We start from the raw sequence: 23,949 nt of genomic DNA, 5'->3' as shown, positions 1-23,949 counted from the left end.
GAACCTCAATCAGGACAGGAGTGCAGATGATACAAAATATTCAGTGTTGTTGTTCCCCCTCCTCCCAAAAAGAGATATTGTGAGGAGCTCCACAATGATCTCTCCAAAGTGAGTGAATGAGCAATAAAATGGCAAATGCAATGCAACGTAACCAAGTGCATAAAATTATACATGGCATGAGGAAAATGGATACAGAAATGCGCTCTCTCTCTCTCTCTCTCTCTCATAAAAGCCAAAGAACCTGAATGCTGGAAGATTCAGGACAGACTGAAGAAAGTACTGAGCGGTGAATGGCTAAACTATGCAACTCGCTCCCACGGTAGGCAGTGATGGCCACCAACTTGGATGGCTTTAAATGTGTTAGGCAAATGAATGGAGGACAAGGCCATCAACGGCTACTAGCCATTATGACTATTGTCCAACCTCCACTGTCAGAAGCAGTGTTTCTGTGAACGCTAGTTGCTGGTGGGCAGAGTGCTGTTGTGCTCATGTCTTGCTTGCAGGTTTCCACAGGCGCATGAAGTTATACAGGTCAAATTTCAGACTCCCAGTGGAAATACCCCTGTTGTCAGGCCTTCCTTCCATTGTATTCTATTCCAATATTCAATAACTATGGGAACCATGGGATAGAATGGAAGCATAAGCAATTCCCATGTTCTGATGACAGAATAATTCCCTGGGATGCTTTGTTTTATTGGTTTTAGAGGTACAATATAAAAGCAATGCAAATAAATATATCTAAGTTTATTAACAAATTCATTAAACATGAATTCCTCTTTCTAAAAATAGCAACAGCTAAGTCACAATGAAGCATGAGAATGTACCATCAGCTCCTTTTTTTTAAAAAAAGGCCTAATTAGCCTCATTACAATTGAAAAGTATTTGTTAAAAGGCATTAAAGTGGAAACATTGTTGTAGTTCGTTTCCTTAGATACTTCCTTTTCAATCTTTTTGAGATGCTTTAGCTCACTGTGATCTGCAACCTCTCTCATAACATTAAAGCAAAGCAAGTGCCAGTTCAAATTATGTAAGATGTATCCCACCCTTTCTACCCTGAAAGTACTTGTTTTCAAAAATGACCGTATTAGAGTACTAATTGGCTAAGCCACCATGCTGGCTGATGTGAAATGCTTTGAAACGCTCTGCAACAGCTGTGTTGATCAGAAATAAGAAGAGTGACTTTTTAATAAGGAAAGCTGGCAAAAGGCCAGGAGTTTTGAAGGGAACTTGAACTTCTATATATATAATGCAATTCAAGAGGTACAGAACAGAAGTATGAACCAACAGCTTGAAAAAATTAAACCTTTTGGGCACAATCCAGCTCCATTAATCAATGGTAGTTTTGCCACCGACTGATATGGGAGGTGGATCACAACTGGCTTCCCGACTCTTTCTACATTCTACCAATCTAAGATTAAAAGAAGCACCAACTAACAACAAGGCACCTCTGAAGAACTGAGTTTTAAAGATTGTTCTAGCTTATTCTTATTCAAATGTGCTTAAATAAAATGTTTACATCTAACTCTTTCAGCAGTCCTAAAAAACCCTGCAGCCTTACACTTTCTGTTCATTGAATGTAACTTTATAGACACATAATTCAGATGAGCAAGTAGTGGTAAATAAAAGGCATAGGGTATGCTACTATTTTCTGATATATATGGAAACCGACCTAAATGAAGACTGTGCACAGAATGATGTTAGGATCTTATTCATTTATTTCATTACATTTCTATCCCACTTTCCTCAGGAGCTCTCAGTATGGAATACCTGTATTTTTTCTACCCCATTTTATACTCACAACAACCTTATAAAAAGGGTTAGGCTGAAAGAGAGGGGCTAGCTAGTTAACTCACGGTTTCTGAGGGTGTGTGCTTTGGGGATAAGCATCTCTCTCTCTCTGCCAAGACTTCCTTAGTCAGCCCATTTCTCCTCTACATGTCTATCTCTATACCTTGCTAAACTGCTCTCTAACCCTAAACGACATGCAAATGAGGATGGCCTAATTCTCCCCACAGAGGCAGAAGCTGGGATTCTGCACCCTCCCTTGTGCAAACAGTCTGTCTCTCCAGACTTTTAACTCTCCCCCCATTCCAAAGTTTTTTCTCCATGCAACCATGTTTAAATGAGGAAGAAGGCCTGTGTGGGCTAGGATTTGGAGGCTGGTACCCTCTTGTGCCTGGGACGCGGCTGGCGCTGTGGGTTAAACCACAGAGCCTAGGACTTGCCAATCAGAAGGGTCAGCGGTTTGAATCCCCACGACGGAGTGAACTCCTATTGCTCGGTCCCAGCTTCTGCCCACCTAGCAGTTTGAAAGCACATCAAAGTGCAAGTAGATAAATAGGTACCGCTCCGGTGGGAAGGTAAATGGAGTTTCCGTGCACTGCTCTGGTTCGCCAGAAGCAGCTTAGTTATGCTGGCCACATGACCCGGAAACTACGCCGGCTCCCTCGGCCAATAAAGCGAGATGAGTGCCGCAACCCCAGAGTCGGTCACAACTGGATCTAATGGTCAGGGGTCTCTTTACCTTTATCCTCTTGTGCCTAGCATGCACAAGATGCTTTAGATAGAAGGGGAAGCAGTGAGCAGCAGAGGTTGACTTCTAAAGGGAAGCCAAAGATCTAACTAAGGAGCTGATATTACTGAAGCAAATAGCTGAAAGAGGTCTGCTAAGATGAGAGCAAGGTTCTATGGTAGCCTTCAACAAAGAACTATTGCCAAGTGATAATTGTTTCTTCAGCTTTAAAGCAACTAGCTACTTTGGGCCCAGGCTGAAGATGATCAGACAATTTTCACTAAGTGGGGCACTCACTGGGCAACCTTTGACCAGTCACCATCTGTCAGCCAAATCCAACCCACAGAGGCTAGAGTAGTTGTGTGGGGAAGAACCATTAATGCCACCCAGAGCTTCTGGAGGAAGGATGGGATAAAAATGTAACAGACTCTGCTGAAAAGATGGAAACTGCTATGCATTGCCAAATGAATTGTTCAGATATTTGGGTGAGCTTAATGGACTCCTGACAACCCCTTGAATAAAGAACATGATAGATTAAGGCCTGCTGCTGCTGCAAGTGTTTGTTTAGCAAAATTATACTCTTTCTACTTATAGCTGTCACGAGGAACCTTTGGCTTCCCATATGTTCCTGGACTCCAACTCCCATTAGCCCTAACCAGCATGACTAATGTTCAGGGACAATGGGTGTCACCATCAAAAAGATCAGGTTCGTTATGCCTGATGTACTGAATACAGAAATATTTGTGTAGACCCACACAATTCTTATGTACTGTAGGCTCGTATTCAGACTGTCTGTACTGGGTTTTATTAGTCGCTTCAACAAAATAAATTCAAAAAAAATATTATTTCACACTTGAATGCAGTGTATTAAATAAAAACTTGTAAAATAATGTCATATTTTGTTTGTGCAATGATAGAATTCTGCTTTGATACTAAAATGGGTATATTAGTGGAACCAATGAATCCAGAGTGATAGATTGCTGCTAAGTTATTAGGACTCCTAGTCCCATTTTGAATATCAGTGTTTCTCCTCACTTCCATTCTGCAGATGGTAAGCTGATACTACATAAACATTGTTACAGCTATAGTTGCATGGTACAGTAATTCACTTAACTTTAATGTGATTTATGGTTCTGTCAATACGAGAGGTTGGAAATCCTGAGCTCTGGTGCTTAAACATGGGTTCTGGATTTAAATATAATAATGGACTTTGGTGTGTGAATGTCTGAGCAGGATGGAGAATTTAGCATAAAAGGAAATTTAGCATAAAATACTACAGTTCAATACTCTGTTCAAAGCATACAGTTTAACTCCATGGACAGATCAAAGAAAAGCAACGAAACTGAATATGTAATCAGCAAAAGAGCAGGCTAAATACTGTGGTCTAAGAGTATTCAATTTTTATGTTATTATTTTAGCTATGCATGAAATCCTATTACTGTGTTAAAAAAAAATGCCTCCCCGCTCTTCCTGTCCTCCCCACTTCCCTTATATAGGCGGAATTGAGTCTCTTTTGTCAGGGTAACTTTAAATCTAGGTCCACTTTGTTAATCACCCCAATTCTTCTCCCTGCCACTTTCCTCTCAGGGCATATTTGCCTCTTTAAAAGATTAAGGGACCCAGTCATCTTGTTGCTCTAACATGTCCTCAGTGGAACAACATATTAACACAATTCCTCACTAAAAAGGCCATCTCTAGAAGTTTGCTGCAGGGATGACAAATTAACCCAGCATGGTGTCCCACACATCTATCTTTGCGCAAATTATTAGTGTAATAGAGCTTTTAGTTATGCATTTATCTAGCATTTTATTGAATGGTTGCATATAATGAAGCTAAGCAATCAGGATCCTTTACGAGGCAATCTCAGTGGGTGGCCTTATAGTTAATTTAGGGTAGTAGTCCTCTAAGCTGTTCACTCACATACAAATCAGTTAAATAAGCTACTCATCTAAATATTTCCTATGTCACAGGGCAACTCTTTAAAATCCAATAAAGGTAGAGTTTTAATTACACGGTTCTTGACTTTTATTTAGGTCTAGGTTTAACTATTTGCCAGCGTCTTGCTTGCAGAGTGGAATGTAAGAGCACAAATACTGTAAGTCACAACAGGGAAGAGTCTCTAATCAAATCCTATAGCAATATCTTCCCCAGCAGCTGTCATAATATTTAATTCAGTAGTCTTCAAACTTTTCACATCTGAGACACAGTTAAACATGTTATGTCCTGGGAACTCCAGCTTTGAGGGGGGACACTAGAAAAGTGGGTCCCCTCCTACGTTGGTGGGACTCCTGTCCCTATCCCATGAGCAGGTAGCAGTCACATCCCACAAGGCACTGGGGCAATGCTTCTTCAGGCATTCTGGGGAATTGTGGGAAATTTAAGATAGGCAGCTGACAGAGGAGGCACCTGTACTGAGGCTGCCCAGCAGCTACTTGAGTGTGGGTGTTGGTGGGGAGCCCAATACCCATTTATATCAGGGGCTTTGCACAGTGTTTTTCTTTGTCAGTTTCTCACCCTCTCTCCCTACAATTGCCTCTTATCTTCAAAAAAACAAGGGAAGAGGAGAAAAAATAATGTTGATGGCTCAATTTAGGTTCAGCCTCAGGGCCCCACCAGTCGAAGACAATAGTAGATGGAGCAACCACATATGGTAACCATGCACTGTTTACTCTCCAATGACATTTTATGTTGTTGTTGGTTCTGAAAGTGGTAGGCACAGTTTCAGCTGGGCATGTGCTGATGATACACTATGGATATGGATGAAAATTCAGGAGAACAGCATCAACTGTAGCTCATCAATTTTTTAAAAGTCAACAACATACTGCAATGAATGCTATCCATTCATTTAGTCCTTCAGCTTCCCACAGTCCAACTGAAGGCAACTTATTTTTTGCCACCTGGAAGCACAAGATGCCAACAGGTCTGTGACAGCAGATTCTGCAGCAAGCTGTTTCCTAGAGCTCTGACAAGATAACCTAATAGTCTTGATCACACACATTTACTAAGGTGGCCACATGCAATGCCAAAAAAGAGGAAAGGCATCTCCCAAAAAAACTGTTTACCATTCACAGCAAGGTTTTTGTGCTCATCTGAGAGTCCACAGAGTAGCAAGGCAAGGTGGGACAAGGTTCAGATATGAATACAAGGCAGAGTTCAGGCTGTGCTGTGGGTAATATAATGTTCAGAAGTTCCTCCAGCAAGAAACAGGGCTTAAACTGAATCCTTATATAGCAGTAGCAGCAAGAGGTGCAGCCCAATTGTCAGCCCCACTTGTGCTGCAAGATGCTGCTTTCCTTAAAGGAACCAGACTTCTCCAGTAATCTCCTACTGAAATGGAGAAGGGAAGCTTCAAGTTTTCCTGGGTCTTCTGCAGTGGAGTCCTTCTCAGAGGAGAGCAGTGTCACATCTTCAGACCAGGCGCAACTGGCCCTACAGGTTCATCTGAGAGCTTCGCCTGAAGTTGAGCAATCTGACTCCAGGGCCATGATACTGAATATGATTAGAAACCCACTTCATATTTTGGTGCGATGTGCACAAAGACTCAAAGGATGACCTTCATATTGGGAAATGTGGGGGGGGGGGTGATTTTGGTTTGTGCCCCCAAGCGCATCTTCCTTTTAACATCTCAGATATTCAGAGCCAGTGAGAATTCAGATCTCAATAACCAGGCAGGAGAAAGTGGCCTGGCCCCAGCTTACAGACATCAGGGTTCAAAAAGAGTGCAATTCTGGTGCCTGATGTCAGTGATTTCAACCAGCTAAAGTTATTTGTGGAAGAAGTCAGCAGGACAGAATAAGATTTTTCAGGACACTGGATGTTACTTCCAGGAATGTTTCAAATCAACACCTTTCTCTTTAAAAAATCATTATTGGGAGGAAAATGGCATCTGGTGGAATTTGGTGCAGCTAAGCTATTGCTGCTGGTATCTCTGAGTTCCCTGAATGAACCCTGTGAGTTAGAATAAGCTGAAAGATAGTGACTGCTTTGCAATGATACAGTAAGCTTCATAGTTGAGTGAAGAAGGCACAAGACTAAATGTGCCCCCCTCAAGAGGAACATAAAAGGGTTAAAATGCATGAGAAGAGCTTTAGTCAATGAAAGGCTCCAGCTCTGTTGGACTAATGCTTATATTTCTGCTGGAAATTAGAGAGTCACACAAGCTAGAAGTACAGAGGTCTGTTTGAAACTATCTACCTCCTGCATGTGTGAATGGATGTATGACATTTTGCCGTTGGAGCAGAAAATCGTGGATATCTATTCCATTCCTAAATCGAACGCTAGTATGATGCCTCATCTGCCTGGGATAAGTATAGACAAAGCAGGCAATAAAACACCAGGACTAGTGCATACTGCTCAGCTGATACTTTTGATAGCCAAACCCACACTCTCTTTCAGATGGCTACATCACAGCTGTGATGCATAATCGAGAGGAGCACTGCCATGGGGCTCAGCTTCCCACATGCAGCTCTCTATAGCACAGGTGTTTGCTGGAGTCTTTGCCTTGCTCCTTTCTGTATGAGAGCCATGGCTTTCCTGCTGTTTCATTCAGCAACTCTTTGTAGCAGCAAGATTGTATTGTGGAGCCATGTTCATGCATCTGGTGCTTTGCAAACAAAAGTGTTTTAGTATTTAAGAAAACTGGACTGCCAGGTAATTTTGTCCAAGCTTAAGAAATGTTCACAGAAAGTGTTTGCATATCTGTAATGTTTTAGGCTAAATCCACAGGCTAATTCAGGCTGCATTCTACATTATTATTAGGATGCCTTCAGTACACAAGTGCTTTAGGGAGTAACAAAAACAAAAAGAATACAGGTCTCTGCCCCAAGAGGATTACAAGCTATATTTCAGCATTTGGTAAGGAAAGGAAATATGAAAAGTCTAGAAAAAGGTGGACAGCGAAAAGGTCACACGGAAAGGGATACATGAGATAATAGGGAAAGGGGACAAATGCGAGTAGTAATTAAAGTTACAAGTGCTTAGGCTTTGTTTCAGTTGTTGAAAATATCCATATACCCTCTTTCTCTTATCCAATAATATACACACACATCCTTTATGAGAATATCCACAGTATAGGATGAATCTAAGTAATGATACATGGAGATATTAATTTCCAGGAAGTCTCCATCCTCCATGGAACAACAAACCCAAATAGCTTCATCATGTTTGGGCAGAAGGTGTTGTCTATGACCGATCTTCAGTCACATACATGTTGACATACACCAGGTTCTCAGTGTAGATATGCCATGTCTTGCCAAGAGATGTAGCCTTGATAACTCTATTTATATCCATACACTTCTATAACTTTTATGGCCATTACATGTTCTCCAGCTTGTCAGCTCTACCTTTGGCTAAGATTTTTATCTCCACATGCCTGGGGCTATTATCTTGTAGGGAACAGGGTTCCTTTGAGAGGAAGGAGGGGAGAATTAATAAATAACAAAGATTAAAAGTGTACTGTATTGAGCAAATGCAAAACTAGTCCAGAAAGTTGCATGATTATTGGCAGCGAGCAATTTAATGGAGCCTCTTGAAATCTGACCAGGTGAGCATGAAATCCAGGGATAAGAATGCATAAATCCTCCTTAGGTTGAAATTGCTGTTGAAGGTTCCAAGATGGTTTGAGCCCAATGATGTTGAACAATGACACTTACTTGCTAAATCAGGGTCAAACTACATGTTATGCTTAATGTGTAGCATGCATTTATGTCTCATTTTTTTCCTTTACCTAATTATCAGTAGGGGTGGTGAAGGGATGTTATCTCTTCCCTACCCAGCTGTGACCTCTGCTGATAATTACCACCCCACCCCACCCCAGGTTAAGAGAGTTGGTGCCTATGGAATCATTTTCTCTTTCTTTCTAACCCATGTTGCTGCAGGGGGAAGTGGAGTGTGTCTGATCCTACCCCCACTTTTCATTAAGTTTAAAAGAACACCCAGAAACCTCGCTACATGCCACCAGATTTTTCTGATGGAAGCAACAGACAGCGAATACGTGAGAATATGCAGTGGGAACCTCCATTTCAGGGGCAGAAAACAGTAGATGCCCCTTCTGACCAATACACCTGCAAAATACAGAACTTTTTCAGAGAAAATGCTCTCTGAAGAAATACAGAAAGATTTTCTAGATTTCTTCTATAGCTGTTCAAGATTTTTATTGAAATAAGGGGTTTATGATTGAGAAATCCATAAAATAGGTGGGCGTGATACATATTTTCTCCCCACCCCCGCAGTAGTTTATTTTTTGGTTTACTTTTTGATATAATCTTGGTACTTTCTATTATTTGCACACATAAGAATTAGAACTCTGGGGTTGCTGCCAAATACCAGGATGCTGCCAATTATAGTTTGAGGTTGTGCAGACACACTGGTGGGAGTGCTGTATTGATTCCAGTGGTGCATCTACACAATCCTGGCCTGGCCACCTCGATTAAGTGGCAATGACTCCACCACAAGGCTATCGGTGAGGTTCTGCCCCACTGAGTAATCAGCTGGTTTAACTAAGAACTTGCCACTGTGCATCTGAAAGACAAAATATCTACAAAAGCCTAGACTCTAGGGGGCATCTTGCCCCTTACTTCTGTTCAGAAAATTCCAGGGCAGGATGAAACATCTAAAAGTTGTAAGAAAGTATAAAGTGTGGCACCTATACCCACTAGCACTGGATCGAAGGTCCCTAGAAGTGGCTCTATCCTTTAGCCTGGACAAATGTTTGCAAAGCCAAAACACTGTAACTGCTTGAAAGCTTTTTCTGGACCAGCAGCACTGAGACGGAGCATCGTCACCATGTTAAGCCTGCCTGTACCACTTTAGCTATGGCCCTGCAGTACTCTGGTGGAGCCGGGTCTAGGCTGCCCTTGAGTTTCAGAGTCAGCTGGCGTACAGCTGAATATGCTGTTAATGTAACTTTGATCCTACGAATACCTTTCTATTTTCACCAATTATCAGGAGCATTTTTAAAATGCATGCTTGCCTCCCAGCAACTTGCTACCTAATTAACTGCAAATAATTCCATTCTGCTCTGTCTGAATAATTTTGAAAGCCATGCAAAGTTTCAGAGTGATGACATCTTGCACACCAGTGCTATTTGATGGGCTTTGAGCTTATACTAAAGGTCTTGGAGACACCTGATATCTGTGTAGCACCTTAAAAGCCTTCTTTGAAAGAAGGGGTGGCTCACCTGGTTGCATGGAGGCACAGCAATAACCCTTCAGCAGTGAAGTCACTGCTGCTTATCAGGAGAAAGTGAAGAGGAAGCAAGGGCAGGGCAGGGCAGACACATTGGCGGACAGACCTGACCTCATTGCTGCTTCAGCCCTCATGTAATTGGCCATGATTCTGCAGCCTTCAGCTTCCCCTTTTATTTACAAACTTTTCAAAGTTCTGAAGAACTCTAAAGCTTGCACACTATTTTGTGATGCTTTGGTTGGCCTACATATAGATTTATACTAGTGCAATTTAGAGGACAATAAGGCTGTACTCTTATGCCTACCAATCTGGAAGTAAGCTCTATTGAACCCAGTGGGGCTTACTCCTGAGTAGACATGTCTAATATAAACATATTGTTTATCAAAAGCATTATACCTAGGAAGCGTTATATGTGTAACAGGTTAGTATGTCCAATAAATCAAAATGCTGCAGGAAGAAGCATAATTCTATCACAACTGGCCATTTTATTTTGTGATCATCTGGGATAAAAGCTATTAAGAGCAAAAGTTTATTTATTAATGCCACCAAGCAGGCAATAAGGTATTTTTAAAAGTTCCTAGGTGCAAATTCCTTAAATTTTGGATGACTCAGAAACCAAGTGATTTTCCTCACCTTGTTACTAAGCACAGATGTGGTCTTTGTGAATTAACTAAGCAGCATTCTTCATTTTCTGTTTCAATCTGAAGAGCTATTTCTAACCAATTATTCACCCCTTGGAAACCGAGCGGTCAAGTGCTTTATTTTAAGTCACCCACAAATACACTGATGAAAACTAACTAAGCTACTAAAAGTCATCTAAAACCTTAAAAGACGATGGTGATGAGGGCCTGTGGACTGGAACAACGAATCCTACAAACTAAATACAAAATGTCACACAATGAAAAACCAGGATTGTTGAAAGATTAAAATGACGAAGCAATAGAATGCATAGCTCCTTGCTGAATGAGACACAGTGAACACTTAAGACTTATACCCCAAAATATTAAAATATAATTCACTCTGAATCAAAACACGCTCCTTCTTCACATTGACTCCTAGGCAATCAAAACCACTTTAGACCAGACTAAGGTAGCTAATCTTCGTTTACTCTCTATCCAAAACCTTCAGGCCCTTGAAACAGCAACTCTATCCATATAGCACACCCTGATGGCTAGGGGCACCATGGTTAAAGTCCAAGCCCATTGGTGCACTTTTGTAAGGCCTCACCTCTGGGTCCTGTAATGACAGGTCGATGATGCTGTGTGAATGCCGTTCCAAGGGAGGAGGTCTGCGAAGGCGAGGGACTGCTGAAACCAGACTTCTCTGACTTCTTTAATGGAGTTGGCGATGGCATTCCTGGTAAGAATGATTGATAAGTGCAATTTAATAATGCTAGGTCATGGAACAACAGCCTATGCATTGTGAAAGGAGGTGCGAAAGCAGATAGAAAAACTTAAAGGACAAATTAAATTGCATACAACAGCAAGCTTGAAGGTTCACTTTTATTTATGATTGTCTTTGGGGGCAAAGGGTGGCTATCACTGGCGTGAAAAAATATATATTAAGATGCATCCAAATATATATATATATTTAAATCTCTGAAGGAAACTTGCTGACATGTTATTAATTAGTATTCTTATTAGGCCCTATTCTTTACATTTTTTCAAACTACAGTAGGTGCAGTGCTTAGATTTTATATATACATTTTTATATATACATTTTAAAGAGATTGTTCTGGCTTATGGACAGGTCTGAATATGTCTCATAAACTGCCCAGAGTTTTGAAACCACAGAGGCTGAACACCAAGAGCAGATCTGCCTCCTGCCCACAGGTTCCTGCTTCTGTTAAACCCTTGAGTGAGAGTGAGATGAAATGTACATATATCCTGGCGGCAAGGGTAGGAAAGTTCTGGGGATATGCGCAAAACTGAGACAGTGTTTTGGGAACTGGGTGGGTGGACTGGATGAATGCCTTGAAGAGTTCCAGATGTTTCTGCAGCGTTAAAGGTTTCTGAGTTACAAACAGCATCCATTTCCCATTGTGTGGGAGATTTTTTATTTATAAAATTTAAAGAGCCTTTTAGTGTTGTGCAACCTGAATGGTATTTTATAATATTGAAATTGTTCATTTGTTTTAAAACGTACCACTAATAGAGGCTTTCACTGGAAAAAAGATCTTTCACAGAAGTGAAGACCCCCTTCTGACATTGTATCATCAGGTTTGATGCTAATGGGAGCATAGGACACTATGCCAGGACAGATTATTTGTCCATTCATCTCAGAATTGCCTCCTTTTAACTGGAGATGTCAGGGGCTGAACCTTAAGACTTCCTGCATGCAAAATGTGTGCTCTGCCACTGAGCTATGGTCTCTGCTCATATAAATGATACAGCTGATGGGGTTCTAGCCAATGCTGATGTCCTGCTACTTGCACAATGGAAGCTCTCTCCTCCAGCCTCATCCCATACACCCTCAAAATCTGCTCCAGAGGGTTTGGGGACCACCCCCCAAGCAGATTTGGGGGTGCTTGGGGAAAGGAAAGGAAGGGAAGTTCCACTCGCCGAGTGTTGGATACAAACCATTAATTGGTTTAATATCAAGTCTGTAGTCTGTGCTTCGTGCATACAATTTATCCATAATAAATGAATGTTCCGTTTAAAAGATCTTTGATAAACTGTAGCCTCTGTTTATGCACTTTTCTCATCTTTGGTGTCTGTATGCACAAGCACATAGATACACAAAAAGAAAGAGGCAACATTATCAGAAAAGAAAATCAGTGAGGTAATTTAAAAAGTAGACTCCTTCCAAGCAATGAGAATCCTGTATTATTACTGTATTCTTTATAATACACATGCTGCTGGGATGAACTGGGATTAACTCCCAGATAAATATGCACAGGATTGCAGCATACATATTATAACAAATACAATAAAAGGACAGGATTCTCATTGCTTGAAGGGACTTTACTTCTGAGTAGACATGAATAGGAATGTGTCGTTAATACCTTTTATGGTTTTCCTTTCAAACTGTTGGCATTTCCTAACTCTACTACTATATTAACTGATGTGTTGGATTTTATTGTTTTAAATTGCTAAGCAATACAAATCTGATTGTTATAGTTTAGATAACAGCATTTTTACAATGGACAGGTACAGAGATCTGTACAAACAGTGTAAAGTTCATAGTCAAAATTTGACAGAACAGAAGTGTACTGGGTCAAAAAGTTATACAGCCATAGTTGCTCAACCTCACACAAGGCAATTCTAATCAGGACCTATGTAGTGACAGAAAATATCAACTGTTCTCCTTGTGGTTGCTAATTGGCCATACAGTATTAGCTATGTTTTAACAGTGTCATCCTATGCAGTGCATGCTTACTTGGAAGTAAGACACAATGTTCAAAGAGGCTTGCTTTCAAGTAAGTGTGTTCAGGATTACAGTCTAAATGTGGTCAAGAAGAGCAATTCATATTGAGATTGCTGAATTACAGAAACATGAGGTCAAGTGTTCATGGCCAAAGATTTCTGATGGGCTGGGGAAAACTTCTTTGAATGATAGCTGGTATAGCATAGTGGCTAAAATATAGTCCTATGCACATTTACCTGGAATTAAGCTCCAGTGAACAGAGTGGGACTTCCTTTGGGGGGGAGGGGCATGCAGAGAATTGTGTTGCATGAATACTTATCAAGAAGGCGCTTTCAAATACCACCACAACTCAGTAGGGGGTCTTAGCCCCTGGGTACTTTATTGGAGCTGATGCGTTTTCTTTCTGAGTTGTAAGAACTGCTAAGATAATGTATGTGACATGATAAGTATTTAATACTGAATATTCCAAATTACATACAGGTTGGTCCAAATCCAGAGGAAGCTAGTTTCATTGCAATGATGGACATAAATTAGTTGCCCAGCTGATTTCAATGACATTTAAGCACAACAAACTTATTCTGAATTTGGACCACTAATATAATTTAGTGCAGGATTTTAAAGTAAAGTATAAAAGTGCAAACTGAAATCTCTTACAGCCATCTCATAATAATATGTATTAAATGAGGTGGCTTTTTTTAAAAAGTGTTTGACAGCTTGTATGACATACTTGACTTCAGGAATAATCTATTAATTAAATGTAAGTGGTGGCACCCATTAGATCCAAAAATATGACTGCTTCATCATTCAGAAGAACATGAAGAACATAAATTTTGAGAATTTAATTTAAATGTTTAGAGGGACTGAACAAGAACTGCTAATTTCTAAAAGCATATTTTAGGGCCTAGTGAATGGTCTTTAGCAGAATCTGATGCTGCTGTATGACTGTAGCTAAAGAATTGTGGACCTAATAATTTCTCTGGATAAGAGATCACTGAAAGTACCAAGTGTGTACAGTATATAAACAACATTATTATTATTATTAATAAATATTTTGTCCTTTAAGAGGGGAAAGGTATGGAAGACAAGTTAGATGTTGCAAAGCAAATAGTATCATTCACATTTTATGGTGCATGAGCATGTATAAGCAGCAGAACTGAAACATTCTCTGAATGGGTTAATAAAAGCAGGAAAAGAGCTTGCATGCAAGTAGAAAAGTTCTAGGAACAAGCCAAAATAAATCTAGTTTTTTCTAAAATGATCACAGCCACATGACATTATTCTTAAGACAGCAAAGATTGTCAGTATTTGCAATTAAAAAATAAACTTAAAACCAAAATGCTAGTTTAGCACATCTTATGCTAATGTTCCTGATAACATGTGGTATCTGACTAATACGCAGAGTAAACTGAATGAAATCAATGGACATAACTTAGCCTTGACTAACTTAAGTCCATTTTATTTAATGGACTCTGACTATGACTAAGTCAGATAACTCCCACAGCCTGCATATTTCTGAGAATATCCTCTTTCATTTAGTTATAGTGGCAATTTATAAATGCACTTGAGTTCCTGTACTAGTCTACATCAAATTAAGCATCCAGTACTCTTTGGGATGCATACTGCAGTGGCAACTACAGGGCACTGGATTCACAAATGGATTAGCATTGTGGCTACGTGCCTTTGCAATTCATCTAGTCCTGAAGCATATGGGGGCACCAGAATATTAGCTCAATGGGCACCCAATGGTTTTCTTGTAAAGCAATCTAATGGTACAACCCATGCCTACAGTGCTTTAATGTAACATTTTAAGAAGAGTACATATGAATGTTAAAGCACTTTCAGCCACTTACAATGTTCTAACTGCCCTAGTGTGAAGGTACCTTAGAAGCATTTGGACTCCCATGGTTTTATCTTCTGTTAATATTTAGTGGTAGAAGTAATGGGAAACACACTTCACTAATGTAAAATGAAAGTTATGTGTTTTTAAAACAAATTCAACGGCTGGAACTTTGGGTTGCTGTGTTTTTTAATTCTGCTTTTTCATTGAAATGCACAACAATTTGTCCATATCAGTTCTCACTTGATCTAAATTAAACTAGCTATGTTTCTCAGCCTCACAATGTCAATAAAAAGAACAAAATAATTTTATTTCAAGAAAACAATGCGTTCCTTACTCTATTTTTAGTTAATAGTTTAAATATAGTATACAATAAAAAGAAAATTTGATCTTGATGGGTGTACACATATCAATTTTGTATTACTATAAGTTGGAGCATTTTTTCCAAATTAAAGCTGTCTAAATTTTCATTCATGTGTCATTTCCCTAAGTATAAAGCTATTTTGTTCATTCCAACTCATGCATGTCATGTCCATCCACCAAATGCACAAATGCAAGCAAAAATGGAATAATAGGTTAGTGGAGTCATGGAATAGATGATGAAGTCTCCCAGGAAGGCCTTTCAGAATTCTGCAGTTCGCAAACCTCCAACCCAACTTAGTAGTGTGGGTGCAGGAATATTTCATATTCATCATCTTCTATGGATCAGCAGAGCAGCACAATAGTTTAAAATCCTGAACCTCCTTGTATTCGCTAGTCAGGAAATATCAATGCTTCCTATTACATAATAGGAAAAGATCCACGGGCATTCTCCAAATACAGTAAATGAGAGAAAGCTGTATATGTATTCTGTTCACAATATCTGTCTGCTCAGTGGATAACTTTACACATTTTCCCAAGCTGAAGAACAGTTCTGCTAAGGGTAAATCATCCATCACTACCAAAAATGACAACGTCACAATGTCTATTCTCTTCCCAAAGGTAATACAAAGATCGGGGGTGGGGGGTTGGAATTCAGTGTACTTCTAGATGCTAAATCCAGTGTCACTCTAGAACTATTATTTTTATTATTTATTAATAATAAATAATATACCACCCTTTATCCAAAGATCACAGGGAAGTGTACAATATAAAAACACAAAAATGCATACCATAACAACAACCAAAGACAACACCTCTCCAGTTTAAAACGCCATAGATTGATTAATTAACCACCTCAGAATACCTTTCTAATCATGATACAGCACAGTTTGATGTTTGCTATACGAATGAAAGTTACTGACTACTAATGTCAACATAAATATGGGCAGTATTGATAGGTCTATAAACAGGAGGAATATATGCAAGAGAGGAAGGAATGTAGCCTAAACCAATGGTTCCCAACTTTCTTGAGTATGAGGAGCCCCTTTTTAACCCTTCCTCCAAATTTTGCTGACCCCCTGCTCCTGTTTGACCCTCTAGAAACACAACAGGAGTAGCGTGGGGTGGGTCTCTCTTAAAGCTCTTTGAAAAAAGTGGTATTTAAAGCAGCCTCCCTCTTCTTCTTTAAACATAACTCATTTAAAGGAGGGGAGAAGCTACTCCAATGGGACTTAAAGCGCCTGCCTTTTGAAGAAGCCTCCCCCCTCCCTTAAATGAGCGGACCCTCTAAGGGGCAGGTGCCCCCAGCTTGGGAACCATTGGCCTCTATACTATATCAATTATAGAGGGGCTCTCTAAACAATCTATAAGAAAACCTATCTGCACCAGAAAAATTGAATGCCGTAAAAGAAAGAACAAAATAAAAACAAATTTCAAAAACAATGCCATATGCTAACATAAAGTTAATTTATTAGTTAAGCAAAATCTATCAATTATCGGGTGGGCTTTACTGGCATAAGATAGGTGTGATTGTTAGAATATTTTTAACAGGTGTCTGTCCAGCTTCTGCTTGAATGTGTATATGAATCAGTAATACAAAATTGCATGGAGGGTTGTTTTGACCCATACATTCTTGGGCTCTTCACTTACTACTTTTATCTACCATATGAACATTACAATAACCATTGCACAATGAAAGTAAAAAATAGTAACCAAACCTATCACACCATTTATTCAACTATACACATCAACCAAAATGTTGAACCTTCTTTTTCTTTCTTAAAACACCTAATCTATTTACCGGGCTCTAACAGCGGTTAACAACTATCTCAGCACTCAACTGATGCCACTATGCATGATAACTGAATTCATCATAATCATTATTTTAAGAAACATAAAGTTGAATAATTAAAACATGTGAATGGCATATAAAAGAGAAATAAAATTGTTTTCTAGTTCTCTTAAAAAAACACCTGTGCATGTTAGCAGCTTCCTTTTGGAGCAGCTACTGAAACACCTTTTCAAGAAGCATCCGCATTCTTACTAGCTTTCTCCCCCACTGTTCCTAGGTATTACTACAAAACATGAAATGTCTTTCATTCATCCATTGAGAGCTTCTCCTCCTGCATTTACAACCATTTTGCTTCATTTTTATTAAAGCTAAACAATCCAAGGTTGGTGGAACCTTCTGTACCCCTCCCCCGCACATACCCCCATCTAATTTTATGTCATTAACATTTTCTTCAGATGCTATAGTACCATAACACTTTGTGCCATTATATTTTACAGTTCCTTTTCCTCCGATGTCTTACTGTTAAATTTCTGGGTGTCTCCCAAAGCCATTTCTGCAACCATGATTGTACTCTACTGGATAGATTACATACAGCAGTAAGAACAAATCATGGCTATTCAGAATACACTGGTTTATGGAAGCTTTGCAGGTGGAAAATACAATGACAGGCAAATGATACAATCATAAATTCAAACACCATTTACATAGCTGTGTATAAGTCTTTGCCTATTATTGCAGCTGAGGCATGAAACTTTTGGAAATCAGTGATCAAAAATAGGCTTATGTTTCAGCCACATCCTTACAAGATGCAAATGGAGTGTAAACTGCAAGTGAATGAAAGGATTTGAATATGATTCTCTTCTCTTTTATTTCAAATACTGACCTTTTAGAGGTTTAAAAATGTTGCAACAATTTCTGCTATACTAATAAGGACAGATAACCTAAACAAATTCAAGTTTATTTAGAACTACAGCTTTCATTATAGCAACATTTTAAACACATTTTACTTTAGCAAGGAGTCTAGGATAAAAACATCTGGAGAATTTGTTGTTATGTGAAGCTATTTAATATACATTTTGATTAATGAATGTGTTATATCTCAACAGGATTAAACATAAATCATAATTGTTCAAAATTAATCTTATCAGCACAGAGATGCACTGTCGGGTGACATGATTTACCAATACTTAGGAGCTCTTGAGGAATGGAGAAAAGTGAACCAGAAAAAAGAGCAAGTTAGGAGAGAAGTACCCAACTGGATCTGCATTAATCCAGAAACCACAAACATGACTGAATTCCTTACTCTATTTGCAAATGTTTTCATATTGACTGACTACACAATCAATAGTTCTGTTATGATGCCAGATCACAAATGGACACATAACTTCTAGTTGTCCCAGTGCACCTCCTTCCTTTCACCATACTCTCTGAAACCACTTATTGGAAACAACTCTGTGTTGCCTTACTTTAATCCTTTCCCTAGTACAGTGGTAACTTGGGTTACATACGCTTCAGGTTACAGACTCCGCTAACCCACAAATAGTACCTCGGGTTAAGAACTTTGCTTCAGGATGAGAACAGAAATTGTGCTCCGGCGGCACGGCGGCAGCAGGAGGCCCCATTAGCTAAAGTGGTGCTTCAGGTTAAGAACAATTTCAGGTTAAGTACGGACCTCCGGAATGAATTAAGTACTTAACCCGAGGCACCACTGTACCATTTTTCAAATGAAAGTAGCACTGCCCCCTCCATTAAATCCTTCCCTTTTCAGCACTGTGATTCTGATCTGAACCTTACCTAGGTGGCCATAAGACAACAACATTCTAAGTTAGTATAAGAGGGGTTGGGAAGTTTCTCTATTTTCAGATAGCGCCTATATAATGCTTAGGCGATCATGTTTCCTAGGTTCCCAACTGCAAGGACTACTGTACCCAAGACCTTCTGAAGTATTGCTCCTTGATCTACCACTTTCCCCTTTTGAACAGTGTGCCTTAAGCCACATCAGGTACAGTAACTTCATCCCAAAAGATGCACTCCTCCATTGTCTCCAAAGACAGATGGACGGCAACAAGCATGCCTTCTAGCTTGCAAAATTCTTGCCTTGCACACCTCTCTGACTGCTCATGGTTCTGTCCCTATATAGTTTGAGTAGTTTGTTCTTCCTGCTTGCAGCCTTGATCTATTACTTCTGCTCACTCTTGCATCCCCCCAAATAATTTTGCCTTGGCTTGTCCTGAGCCACCTGTCCTGTTCATTTGGAATAGAACAGGAATGGGGAACCTGTGGCCCTCCAGCTGTTTGGGGGCACAACTGCCATCAGCCTCAACTAGCATAGTCAGGGATGATGGGAGCTGTTTTCCAGCATCTGGAAGGCCACAGGTTTCTCATCCCTGCTCTACAACAATGCTTCCCAAACTTCAGAAGGTTCGCATTTACCACAGCACAGTAGCAATATTATTGTAGCACATTTTTGTGTACTTTTTGTGTACTATTTAAGTTTCCCTATCCTACATAGGTAAAATGTTGCATGGGTTGGTGACTTTGTCTGTTGCATGCCTTCTTAGAAGACCAGTTTTGTATGTATACTTCTATCAGGTGCCCAAAAAGTGTAGCGAGGGGCCCAGCCAGAGTGTGATTTTTTTTTTTTTTACAGAACATTAACTGGTATTACTGCATAGAGGTATGGAGGAATTTTCAAATGAATCAGTAAGAGTAACATAAACTGTCACAGGAAGAAAAGAAACAACACAACTTTCTAACAGCTAACCTCAGTTTCTTGTACAGTGATTATATATTGACTTTACAGAAACTTAAAAAGTGGAGCTGTGTTTGATAGTGGACCCCAATAACTTTATTTAAAGCAAAAATTAGAAAGCGATCAAAACGTTTTATAGAGGAGAACAAGAATATAATGCTAAGCCTCTTAAAATTGCCTGAACTGTGAAATCAAGTAATGAACACTAGAAAAGGTTCTGTCAGCTGGAATCAAAACTTAGGCCAGTCAGCATTTTCACCTAAACCCTTATTACAGCAGGGCATTTGATTTTTCATCTCTACATTCTGTTCTGCCCAACAAATAAACCAACTTGACCTCTACCTGCTACTTTGAGAAGTCTGCCTATCATCTTTTAACTCGATCCTTTCCCCTCAAAGCCTTCTGAGCTACTCAGAATGAAAGGAGATGTCAAACCAGACGTGACTTTGATCATGTTTTTGGATCTGATGCTTGAGTCCTGTGTTTCCTTTACAAAAAGCAGCTGTTGGGGGCCCTGATCTGGTTGGAGAGTGGAACAAGGGAAATTTAGCTCTTTCCCCCATGCCATTTTCCATCTGAGAAGCACCGCACCTAAAGCAACTATTTGCTGCAAATTTTAAAATTAAGGTTTGAACAAAGAGTATCTATTCCCCCTTACCCATGCCACTTCCACATTGTTCTGGAAGGAAAGCAGATTTTTTCCACAGTGTGTGAAAAGGGTTGCAGGGAGGAGAGGGAATCAGCAAAAGCTGCCTTCCTTCCCTTCCATGAGCATTACTCAACTCACTGAATCCACGCATCTGATCCAATGCCACTTAAAATAAGTAAATCAGGGCAAATGAAAGCCCCAGGTGTGGGGGGGGGGGGCTAGAGAAAACAAAGATTAACCTCTCGTGGCCCCAAATCTATCTGGAGACCCCCACTGCCATTGCCCCCACTTGTAACTATTAGAATGATAAATATATAAACAACCTTATGTAATACAGTGCTTTTTTAAACCTAATATATCACACAGCCACACAAATAAGTGACAATATGAAAAAATAAGAATGCTTTCCTCATATTAAATGGTACATCATACAAACCCAAAGAACTGTAGCTGTCATTACTACAAGTACGGTGTCCTGACAAAAGAAGTGTAAGAAGCTTTCTAACACAAAGGCATATCAGGAAAAGCTCTTTTCTGTAAAGTTGGACTTTTCCTACTGATTAATGCTACATTCAACAAAAGAGACACTGTCTGCCTAATTACGTTAAATACTTATCTTCAGGGGATTAGCAAGGTGTTTCTGCTCAATGTCACTCTTCCTGACAACCTAATGATAGATCTGTTTACTTAAGAGAGCAATTAGTAATTTTTTTTACTGTTTTCTTAACTGCCTTCATATCATGAAAATATTTGATTAACACACTCCAGCTTATCTTACACTGAGAGCAACATATTCCACATACTTCTTGCTCTTTCTTCAAAAGGAGCGTGACTGCAGCTTGCAGTTATCTTCCAACACCCTCACATTCCACTTCACAAAGCCCAATGAAACCAATGCTGTATTTGTGTTTTAATCATTTTACTCTACGTCACAAAAAACTATTAACTAAAGTTAGAAACTAAAACACAAAAACAAGGAGAAATTCATACTTCTTAAATGGCTCTAAAATGACAATTGATGCCCCTGTTATTCAACAGGGTTAGCAGGATGTGTCCCAAACGTGCAAACTACCAGTACATCTTTTAAAAGGCACAGAATAAAAAAGAAGAGGTGCTTTATATTTTAAAAAGTGATTTATTTATCAAAACAAGACCTGCCCTATAAATCTTGAGTGTGTATGACGAAGCCAATCTATGGGTAGAGTTCTTTTTATTGTGAGACTGTATTTTATAATACTGACGTGGTGCTTAAATTTTATTTTCCTGATTGTTGGCTGCCTTTGAGGGCCTGTTGGGCTAGAAAAGTCAGCTAAAAACATTTTGACAAATGTACAAATAAATAGTGGAACTATGAGAAGTCTTGCAATAAAATATAAATTTAAATATAGGAGAATTCTGCTGCCAACACAGTTGATCTGAAAAGACAAGTCATTGGGGATTAATCGTACACTGTTTCTTGCTAATTATGAGAGAACCTTCTATATAAGCCCCAGGATGAAATTTGGGATTGTGTTCAAAACCATTTGCCTCAGAAATAATCTAAGAAAAAATAGTGACTGTTTGTTTTTACTTTGGGATACTAAATTCAGCATTTTGAAGTGTAGCAAAGGACAAACAAGAAAGTATTTCAGATATCAGAGGCAGTATTCTTCAGCAATTTGCTGTCCTAAAATAAAGATGTACTTACATTCTGCTCTACCTATAAGTTTTTCAATTGGTTTTCAAGGGTACCTGCATTGCAGTATTCCAGTGTGGAGCCCACAAGGGCAGCAGTGATTGTGACACAAGAACTGCATCAGCAAAAAGGGTCATAGACATTCAGCTAAATTTGTACTTCCAGGGAGGAGGCATGAGTAACTTTTTCCATCTCTTTCACAGCTGGCATTGAAATAGGTTACAAAAGCAGCATCTCTTTGGACCGGCCATATGGATAGTTGTATGTTAAAGGTTTGATGGAACAAGGACACCTAGGCTATTACGCTCAGCTGAAACGTGGCAATAAATCACAACACCATAATGAGGTTTAATTATTTCAATGGATTACAATACATGCTGGACTATCTTGAAATATATCTATACCTAGGGCTTTTTTTAAAGGGGAAACTCACAGGTAATCAGTTCCGGCACCTCTCAGGTGGGTGCCAGTGCCATTCTAAGAGAACGAGGGAGGCGTTCATGGGTAAGTTCCAGCACCTCTTTTTCTAGAAAAACAGCACTATCTATAACTATTTATTAAATTCATTACTTTTTTAATGGTAAAGGAGTACGTAAGCAACTATGGAGCCAGGTGTGCAGGAAAATAAAAGTTAAAATGAAATATTATTATGGAACATAGGTTGTTATGGGCACATTTAAAAATATTAAAGACAAAAGAAAACACTTCTTGTACTACATTAAAGAGGTGGGAACTTTATTGCAATTGGTCACAAAACAGAAAATTTGTGCCAAGTTTCTTCCCAGCCTTTTGTCCTACTCTTCCTCCATTATTAAAACCCTTTTCTTTTTCTACTCTAGGGGTGTGGAACTTCAGGCCTGAAGCAGGGGGATTGCAACCCACCAGGCCTCGGCCTCTGTCCCTCAAACGTCTCCCTACACCCCAAACTGGCCCTGCTTTAACCCCCAAGTGTTTTTCCTGCCTGGAATGTGTCCCTGAACTCTGATAACGCCTCTTGCTCACTTGGATAGAGAATAAAATTAAGCACTGTGGGAAATTAAGCTACTGTACAATTGTAAAGTTTACATTTGTTGCTCCACCCACTTTTGCCCCTGGCCCCACCCACCACTCATGTGACCATCAGAAGGTTGTTCTGAAGGGAATGTGGTCTTTGGTCTGAAAAAGGTTCCTCAGCCATGTTCTACCGAACTGGAGCTGTTGCAAGTATGCTTCCATTTAATTTCTTTTCTAATGTCAGTTTCCTGGCTACTTAATCATCCTGGAACCCAGATTCTTCTGAAAAGACAAACTTTACAGCACATGGTACCTAATACACTGGATTGTGCAAGGAACCAATTGTAGCATTATTATGGCTGCTATCTTTGACTCCAAGCCCACAAATCTGCCCCAATCCAGCTATAAAGAAATCTATGATGGGGGGGATACATCACTTTCTGGATCATGTAAAGGTAAAGGGACCCCTGACCATTAGGTCCAGTTGTGACCGACTCAGGGATTGCAGCGCTCATCTCGTTTTATTGGCTAAGAGAGCTGGCGTACAGCTTCCGGGTCATGTGGCCAGCATGACTAAGCCGCTTCTGGCAAACCAAAGCAGTGCACGGAAACACCTATTACCTTCCCGCCAGAGCGGTACCTATTTATCTACTTGCACTTTGTTTTTGTTTTTTTAAAAAAAATATTTATTAAAGATTTTCTTAGTACAGTAAAGAGAAAAAAAACAAAGGACAACAAAAAAGAAAAAAAGAAAAAACACTTACATCAATAAACATATTTTCTTCACTTTTTGGACTTCCTCACATCTCTCGTTCCTGCGTTCCTGGT

The 23,949-nt window shown here is 39.6% G+C and overlaps 1 protein-coding gene across 18 annotated transcripts in view; it reads right to left on the bottom strand.

Moving 5' to 3' along the window:
* NFIA (nuclear factor I A) overlaps positions 1–23,949 on the bottom strand; it is a 412,993-nt gene that overhangs the window by 49,506 nt on the left and 339,538 nt on the right. For 11 of the 18 annotated variants that reach the window (XM_083742770.1, XM_083742760.1, XM_083742773.1 and 8 more), the window contains exon 7: positions 10,925–11,053. The exons of the other annotated variants lie outside the window; for them this stretch is intronic. In XM_083742770.1, the coding sequence (XP_083598896.1) occupies positions 10,925–11,053 (129 nt within the window). The remainder of the gene's footprint in view (positions 1–10,924; positions 11,054–23,949) is intronic. 18 annotated transcript variants of the gene reach the window in all.

Source organism: Podarcis gaigeae, assembly GCF_964106915.1.
Source record: "Podarcis gaigeae genome assembly, chromosome: 6".
In the NCBI taxonomy this organism is placed as follows: domain Eukaryota; kingdom Metazoa; phylum Chordata; class Lepidosauria; order Squamata; family Lacertidae; genus Podarcis; species Podarcis gaigeae.
This window is presented reverse-complemented; position numbering and strand designations above follow the sequence as displayed.